General features: G+C 38.7%; 1 protein-coding gene across 1 annotated transcript; it reads right to left on the bottom strand.

Annotated features, from left to right (window-relative positions):
• Window positions 1–834: 834 nt before the first annotated feature.
• Window positions 835–6,460, bottom strand: BTD (biotinidase). Its single transcript, XM_009288584.1, has 3 exons — window positions 6,230–6,460; window positions 4,701–4,850; window positions 835–3,265 (listed from the first exon to the last, which is right to left on the bottom strand). Exons 1-3 carry the CDS (start codon window positions 6,458–6,460, stop codon window positions 2,081–2,083), a joined length of 1,566 nt encoding a protein of 521 aa, XP_009286859.1. The 3' UTR covers window positions 835–2,080.
• Window positions 6,461–8,764: the final 2,304 nt, after the last annotated feature.

Genomic DNA, 8,764 nt, shown 5'->3' with positions numbered 1-8,764 from the left:
GCAAATACGCGTAATGCTATTTACTTGTTTAGCCTAATTTATTGTGATAATAACAGTCTGCTTTGGAACTAAATCCAAAACAGTATTTAGTGCAAGAGGACACATGTTTTTCAGCCTACAAAGTGAGGTGGGGAGGCTTGTCCTGAGAGCTGAAATTCTCTAGCCGTTCATTGTTTCTTTCTTTTAGGCTTGGTCATTATGGTACTAGAACCAGAAGCACAATAAGCACCACAAATGCTTTTCTGTTTTACCCTGTACGTTCTGGAATTTGTGCAGCATTCAGCAAGAACACCACTATGGGTGCCAAAGAATGAATGCTTTTTAATAATCCTGCGGTGGGATGGCCTACTTTTGCATCATCAAGTTTATGTCTAACAAGATATAGACATTCCCCTCTCTGTATTTCTGTCCAGTATATGCTGCAGGATAAACAAACCTGTTGTGCTGCTGTATCAAAACTGAGTGTGACTAGGTCCTGGCTCACAGTAATACAGCTTGGAGAAGGAAGGTTTGATAGAGCCCAAGATCATAAATATTTATATACTTATTTTGTGTAAATATTTAACAAACCTTGAGGTAGAAATTCAGCAACTTCTTGGTTGTTTTGCTTTCTGAAACCAGAAAGTGAGTTCATTCAAAGCAGGAGCTTATTGAGCACCTTTCAGTACGCGTACTTGTAGCTGCCATAGTGGTTTGAGTTTGAACACATCTCGGAACTGACTCAGACCACCGAAATGGAGACTCACAGCTCTCCCATTAGCGCTCTGCTCCTCGCTGCTCCTCCCGGCCACTGGAATGCAACTAACAAACTGAGCAAGTGGAACACGAGGACTCACCAAAGGAACGGTTGTGTTTATTCTGTTACTTAACAGCTATTTTGCAGGTGAAGTCATAACAGCCAGTAAGACCACACAAAATTATAACGCTTGAGAATAAATTATCTTCTCTGAATTTAACCCCAAATTAATATCCTTTGAATATTCTCTTCCCAACCTCTTCACTGCAGTAGAACAGTTTGTCACTGCAGTACAGTATTTATAGCACTTACTCTAGTTATTGCTCTAGAAACAATGGTGTGTTTTACTCATTTAGCAGCAGGAACCTGCCATCTGGCACACAAAGTATTTATGTAAAAACCTTGCTGTCCCACAATTCATGATGTGCTTTTCATAGCTCTTGTTGAATAAATTTATGAACAATGTGTAAGGTGTCTTAAAGTCAAGAGTCTTGAAATGACCTCTCTTTTAAACATGGAAGGTTAAAGTACTTAAACAGTACATAACATAGTCATTGATATTCATTGCCGACGTTTTGTTTAAACACAATTCCTTGCACAGTAGGCTGGAAATTATGTCTTAATGCAGTCTAGTTTTTCACAATCATTTGATATCCTCTTCCCCAGACTAGCTGTTTCGTAGATGTTCACAGCTGTAACATTCAGTTACTGTATATGAGTATGAGGAAAGTATACAAGAAAACTCACTGAGTTTTCTAACGGGATTACAGACAACTGAGTGGCCAGTAAACGGTAATGATTTCAGCTGGGAGTTTTTGACTCTTAAGAAAAAAAACAGATCACGGCACCCTAACCAAAAACCAGAACACCACCATATACAAGCTTTATGTATGTATAAAGATATATTTTCATGCATATCATGCATAGTATTTGTGTCTTCGTTCCCTTCCCTATTTTTCCTCCTTTTGCAATGGTTTTTCATTGCATTCATTTCCATACTCCTAGCCAGGATCCCAGAAAACCAAAGGATTAAATTAAAAGGAACAAATTCAGTTGAAATGAGAAATATTATTTTCCCAATATAAAACATCTCAACACAAGCCTTTATCTTTGCAAGGCAGCTTCTTTTACTTCTGGTAGGACATAAGCTACCAAGATACAGACTGTACTTAAAGCCTCTTAGGTTAAGTGCTTTGCTTATCATTTCAAATGTGGAATCTAATCAGTCAGTCGTGTAACAAACATACCTGAAGCTCCAGGCAGTACAGATGTTCAACAACTTCTGTTAAGATACATATTCTGAAAATATGGGCAGTTGTTTTCTGATTCAGTCAAGTATCTGTGCTAGTCCTTTTCGTACCATCGTCCATATAGAGCAGCTGTTAGTAGGCCAGAAGATGTTCTATTTTTGCTTATGAAATAGTGGTTGTTTTTCCAGCCCATGTGATCAGCAAAGTCCAAGGTAACACCAGATGTCAGCAGTAAAGGAAAGATATAAGGGGTACTCATATTTCCCCATAGCTGGAAATCTATCAGAGCAGTGGCATCTGTAACCTCCTGTCCACAAGTGCTAAAGCTGAGACCACCACACTTTACTAATGCACAGGCCTGGACATAGTATGTGCCATGCACTGTGTGGAGCCCATCAAAAACTCCCAAAGCATATAATTCATCGGTTAAAACGGCTCTCCGATAATTTAAGTAACAACAAAGGGTATTGGCACAAACCTGGAGCTCTCCTTTTTCCCCCCATACAGGAACGAAAGTAAAGTTGTCATACATCATTTCTGCATAAAATAGGGGAGGTAACTGTTCATTTCCTTTTTCTGATACTCTGCCGGGCGTCTCTTGTTCCTCCTTAAAGCAAACTTGATCATCCATTGGGGCGCTTGTAGAAGTCTTGCATGAGTGATGTAAGTTCTCTCTGAATCTCTCATTACTCTCCAAATTGGTTTTGTAATCCGTGGTAATCACAGGAATTTCTGCTACTATGAGCTTGCCACCGTAACCTTCCATGTTGTGGTAGATGAATGACTTGACAGGAGTGTATATGCCACTCCCAGTCATGCCTAAGGTAGGGTGGTGGATATTAGCTGCTAAAATATTGATGTTGAAAGCTGTTGCAAAAGCTTGTTGAAATTCTACAGCAGACAGGAGCGGGAGCTGGTTCATCCAGGCAGTCGGATATACAACTTGTTTCAAATTGTATTGTCTGATGAGGTTCACTGCAGGCTCAAAAAAGAGTATATCAAAGCAAGTGAACATACCAAACTTGCCAGCAAAAGGGGTATCAAAGAGTTTATAGTCAGGCTCTGGAGGGGTATCAAAAGCGTATTCAAAATACAGATTGTGTTTGCGATACGTGGCTACTAGCGCACCGTCATCATTGAATGCCACATTGGTATTGAACTGGTATCTTCCATCCGATGGACAGTGAGGATCAGTGTGCTCACAGGGTTGCTTAGTTCCTAAGTTTGCCACAAGGAATATTTTGTTCTTCAGCGCCATGCAGCTCAGACGCTGAAGAACCTGAAAAACAGTATGGGGAAATGTAAGCACTTCAGGATATGGAAGGATAAGTTTTACTTAAGCAGCTATGACAAATTTAATACTTTTCAAATTATTATTTTCAACTGGAAATCGAACGCGTTTGACCTTATCTGTAAAATTTAAATGTACTGATGATTTTGTGATGTAAGCTATTGGAACCAGTGGTTTTCTAGACTGAAAAGTATTTTGGATACTAATTTCAAAATAGCTTTGAAAAAATTATCTGGGTTTTATTTCCTGAGAAGTAAGTAAATAAATAATCTCTCTATTTCAAGGGCGTTAATTTTTCAGAACCTTCTGACTGTTGCAGGAGCACCAATGGCTTTAAAACACCATAGGTGAACTGAAAGCTTTGACAAGGCAGCATAACTGATCTCTGTGTGCCTTTAGAACAGCAAACATCTAATAATGATCATTAGCACCCATAATGGCTTGTTCCTGCAACTAGATGTTTTTACTCTAAATTTTAAAAAAAAGTGATTACTAGCTTAGAGAAGCAGAGGTGTAAATGGATAGATTTTGCTTAGCTATGGAAAAGAAATACAAAAAGTTACAGACTACAGTATTACCGGGATGTTTCTTCCACGCCATAGAGGGCTGTACCAAAGACTGCCAGTACTGCAATCTCCAAATAGGATCTGAATGGCAAACTAAGTTCTTGCTTGCTTGTGCATGATCATTGGTAGTAAAGCTTCATAGGCCAAAGTACGTCACCATTTACAACTGCGATTAAGGTTTGCACACAGACTCTGCTTAGTAGGCACATGCATGATTACTTAACTTTCCTCATACTGACTACTGTAACCTTAATAGGAATCAATAGTTTGTATTACTAAGCATGTTATTTTCATTTTGGGTTCAGAACAGTCGATGAAAATATTATTTTTGTAACTTGCAGGTCACATCTTCAGTAATCACACTTGCTCTGTGCTGAGCTGTGACTTCTATTACATTACAGCGGGTCAAGTCCTGTTACTTGTGCTCATCATTTTACACACAATCACTGAGTCAGAATGTTCTGATGTAATTGTCATTAAAACTGAGTAACAAGAATGCATCAAAAGTGAAGATACTGCTATGTTGTTTTATATAACACAGTGTTGTTCAAAATAAAATCCCACACTACTAACAATATATCTTATTAGAGAGTAGTTACCATTTCATAGGTTGGGGAGGGGGAGATGAGAAATCCAGATGGCTCATAAACAAGCTAATCTTCTTGCATGTATATATCTAAAACCCTCCTCTGCTCAGAATGAAACCAGCATAAACTGAGAGTTCATGAAAACAGTCTGGTACTACGAGCTGTTAAACTTCTTGCTTACTTCCCCAAGCTAGAGCTAGTTTCCCACTTGGCGCACAAATCCAGCATTCAGTTATTCCACCTCTCTGCAGAAATCACTCCTACATTTACCTCTGTGTCATTGAACAAATACGGTTCTCTGCATGGATTCCACTTCACAGACTGTGAATACAGAACGAAATCTAAGTAAGGATAAATGGAGCTTCTGGTGAAGTTGAAGCCATGGATTCCATCTTCAGGAAAAACAATGATCTGTGCTCCCTGTATGTAAAACAAAGGCATGTTTTGTAGGCAAAGCAAACCCAACGTAAATACGAAGGCGGGGGGAAGGGAATCTCATGGGTAGAAAGAGCTAAAGAAAGTTAAGGATAACCCAAATAGGTTTTGACACGACTGTAGTTTGAAAATATCTTTTCTTTGACTTCAGGTTAAAGACTGATGTTAAAGTTTGTCTTAACTTTTTTCCAGAATTATGCCATTTGCAGATGAACTCTGTCAAAGGTCCTGTATCTGTGTCAAAGGTACAGTAACTGTGTCAAAGGTGCAGCATCACTTAGTCTGGGCTATATACCTTGATTAGGTATATAGGGTTGTATAGGGTACTGGGAACAGCTTGACTGTGGAAGCAATGCAGATTCTGGTAGAAATGTAGCCATGCCAGAGCTAGACTGGCTCTACCTGAAGTTCGGGAAGATCTGTTCCCAAAAATGTGGTGGGCTCCTCTTAAATCAGACACAGCATCAGTCACTCAAATTCCTGTGACTGTTCAAAAGCCAGTTCAAATGTGTTATCTGTGCTATGGCTTTGGGATAACTTATGTGTCTTGGATGCAGTACTGCATAAAAATAGCTATTATGCTTCTGGACTGCGATGCCCAGTCATCATTCTCAAAAAAAACAAAAAACAAAAAAACCAAAACCAAACCACCACTTTTTGAAATTATATAAAAATTGTAATTCTTCTGTTCCAAAACAACAGATTTCTGAAACTTGCAAGTCAATTCTTCTCTGCGCAGGAACAGTAATGCCTGCTTCCTCTGACTAGAACCAGCTTTGGGTTTTCTTGGGGAGGGAAGGAAAGAAGGCTGTGCATAAGAACAGCCAGAAATACTAGTCTCTCTCCTCTAATTATATTTAGACTGAGAACCATTCCATGGACCGTAGGAGAAAGGAATGGAAAACTTTACTTCCACAAAGTTGTTAATGGTGGAACATTCATTTCCAAAGCATTTAACTTCCTTAGATTTTAGAAACATTCAGGAATTTCCATTGAGAGCACTGGAATAAAATCAAACCCAAAGACAGCTGCCTGTAAGACAATCTTTCAATAAAAACATTCCATTTAAGAAAACAGAAAGGAGCTAGGTAGTCAGACCAAAATAGAAAATTAATTTCTCTATACTAAATAACTATAGGCGTGTTTTTCCAAGCTGGGAATAACTCAAGTTCGGTGAGCTGCTAATTGGCCTGATTTTTTTCAGAGCTGCTGGCAGGTCAGAATGTCTGAAAAACCAGACCATACTTATGTATATAAATATGGCTTTAGTTGCCTGGGAACACAAACGTGAAAGATTATCCTCCAATAGCACTTACTCTATATATACATAGGACACACGCAACTGCTACTAAGCTGCGGCATACCTGTCTTGCAGCAGCCACTACTTGCTGTTCATAGATGTCTAGGTTTCTGCCCATGAGTTCCAGCGCAGACTGTCGATCAACCAGGGCTGTTGGGTTAGGACTCAGTATGGACTCGTGTTCATACACGGCAGCAACATAATGCCCTTCCCGCTTAACTCTTCCCGAGACAACATGACAGCAAAAAAAGCAGACAGACAGCTTCCAGCACAGATCCACCATGGTGTATGCCATAAATCTAGAGCGAAAAAAACAGGTGGGGTTGGTGGACCTTGAGCAACACATAGTGCCAGGAATTTAAATTTACGATTACATATGGACTGTAACTGACATTAACAGTGTTTGAACTGAGTGTGTTGGTTTTAAATTTCTGAACAACCACATTCATATTGTTTCTAAACAAATCTATCTATGTTGGTGCTTTAAATAACTGTGTTCTGTTTAAAAGCATTTTAGCTTCATATATAGTTCTACTGATCTCCTTGCTTTGTCTCCCTTTCCAATTAACTTTATCATTAATTTATAGACCTTTCGCACCATGTATCAAAACGTCTTTGGGAAAAGACGCTCGCAAATTTGCAGTTTCTCCCCCATTTGGTGATGGGGGATGTATTTAAAAGTAGCATTTCCTAAAATCATCTACATTTATCTGTCTATCATGAAAATGCCTCTCCTGATGGATTATGGATTCACTCTATTCCAACTCCACATATGCAATACACTAATTTGTTTCATAAACTGCAGCTTTTTTCAACATTTATAAAAATGTTGAGTGCAATTCAAGTCTGCATTCCTCCTCTAAAATGCTTTCATAGTAATAACAATAAAGCAAAAATCCATACAAAATGCCGAAAATTTGCATTACTGAGCTTTTCTTAGAAAGAAATGAAGAATTAGTGAGTCTGGAAGGCTGGGGCACTCTCTCCAATATGGGCTCCCCATGTAGCCTTTCTGACATCCCAAGTTGGGAAAATACTTATACAGAACAAGAACTGACTGACACCATCAATGGCTGTGCAATGGTTAAGAAATACTATGGAAATACCATGTTATTCTCACAATATGAGACTTCTGTATTTGTCACCCCAGTGTTACTAGTATCATTAAGGAATTAAATCTTGAATATCAGTGAAATTGAAAGAGCATGCAGGAGAGATGCACTGATGCTATATATTGATGGCCCAGTCTTCAAGTTCAGTTACTGACTTTTTAATTGTGTTTCATAGAATCATAGAATCATAGAATAGTTTGGGTTGGAAGCGACCTTTAAAGGTCATCTAGTCCAACCCCCCTGCAATGAGCAGGCACATCTTCAACTAGATCAGGTTGCTCAGAGCCCTAGGGTTGCTCAGGTTGCTCTTTGGTAATTCTTATCCAAGAAAAAAAATGTTCCAAAACACTCTTAATGCTTTGTTTTGGGTTGGAAGCGACCTTTAAAGGTCATCTAGTCCAACCCCCCTGCAATGAGCAGGCACATCTTCAACTAGATCAGGTTGCTCAGAGCCCTAGGGTTGCTCAGGTTGCTCTTTGGTAATTCTTATCCAAGAAAAAAAATGTTCCAAAACACTCTTAATGCTTTTCAATCTTTGTGATCCACAACTCCCTGAATTTTTCCAAAGCAAATACAGACTCTGAAAGACACATGCATGAAGAGCCTTCTCTAGTTCCCATTAGGAGTTCAGCACGAAAAAGAACTCAATTTTAAACTAATCCCATTTTTATTTTTTATTCATGTCGTATTAAATGTAGTTCTCTACCTACAAAAGAAAGTCTATGGCAAGTTAACTTAAAATACCTCTTTTCTTAAATTCCAGAATGAAAAGCAGCTAATAAGCAATCCTCAATACTGTTGTTTTGAGGGTTTTTTTTTGTCTAATCACCAACTGGTTTAGTATCTAACAATGAACAAATTGAAGCATGAGTGAAAGCTATTCAAAAAGCATTTAGTAAGTAATACCTTAGTTTAAACCACTTTTTTGCTTCCATGAGCTCTACGCACTATTTGCAACACTGGTTTTATAGCAACACAATTCCATGTAGGACAGTAAAATCATAACCTTAGTGGCTACGGTAGGCAGAAGACTTGTTTGCTCAACCAAAAAGTTTTAATATGTAATAACACTTGTAAGGGTCCAGGAGTAACTTAGCTATTAGATGCTGCTAAGCTCAACTATGTATTTTCTTGAGGCTTAATTTGCCAATGTGTCCATATATTCATGCCTTCAATGGTAAATTTAAGTTACCTAAAGCACAATAAAAACAGAAGAAAGCCTTGGCATCTCTGTAAACAGTTGTATTAAAGACACTCCATTTATAGAAACGGTGAGAAGTGATGTACAATAAGCTACCCTTGCTATTCCGCATCTTGAGGAAAACACTTGGTACTTAGGGGGGGCCGAGGGTGATTTGGCAAATGCATATCAATAAGAGGATCGTACTTCGTCCTATGCAGCTCAGCTTTGCAAATGAAATACCAAGGTACATGTGAAGATAGAAAGCAGTAGCAGGGGGAGAGAGAAGAGAGGTGGGAAGCCTCTT

The sequence above is a fragment of the Aptenodytes forsteri genome, unplaced genomic scaffold (assembly GCF_000699145.1).
Source record: "Aptenodytes forsteri isolate BGI_AS27 unplaced genomic scaffold, ASM69914v1 Scaffold9, whole genome shotgun sequence".
In the NCBI taxonomy this organism is placed as follows: Eukaryota; Metazoa; Chordata; class Aves; order Sphenisciformes; family Spheniscidae; genus Aptenodytes; species Aptenodytes forsteri.
The sequence above is the reverse complement of the archived record's forward strand: the minus strand, read 5'-3'. Positions and strand labels throughout refer to the sequence as shown.

Excerpts from the sequence above, each read along its gene's own strand:
- BTD (XM_009288584.1), bottom strand. The coding sequence starts at position 6,460 with ATGGCATACACCATGGTGGATCTGTGCTGGAAGCTGTCTGTCTGCTTT. Across the intron at positions 4,851-6,229 it reads TAGTGGCTGCTGCAAGACAG|GGAGCACAGATCATTGTTTT; the intron begins GTATGCCGCAGC and ends TTTTACATACAG. Across the intron at positions 3,266-4,700 it reads ATTTGTTCAATGACACAGAG|GTTCTTCAGCGTCTGAGCTG; the intron begins GTAAATGTAGGA and ends ACTGTTTTTCAG.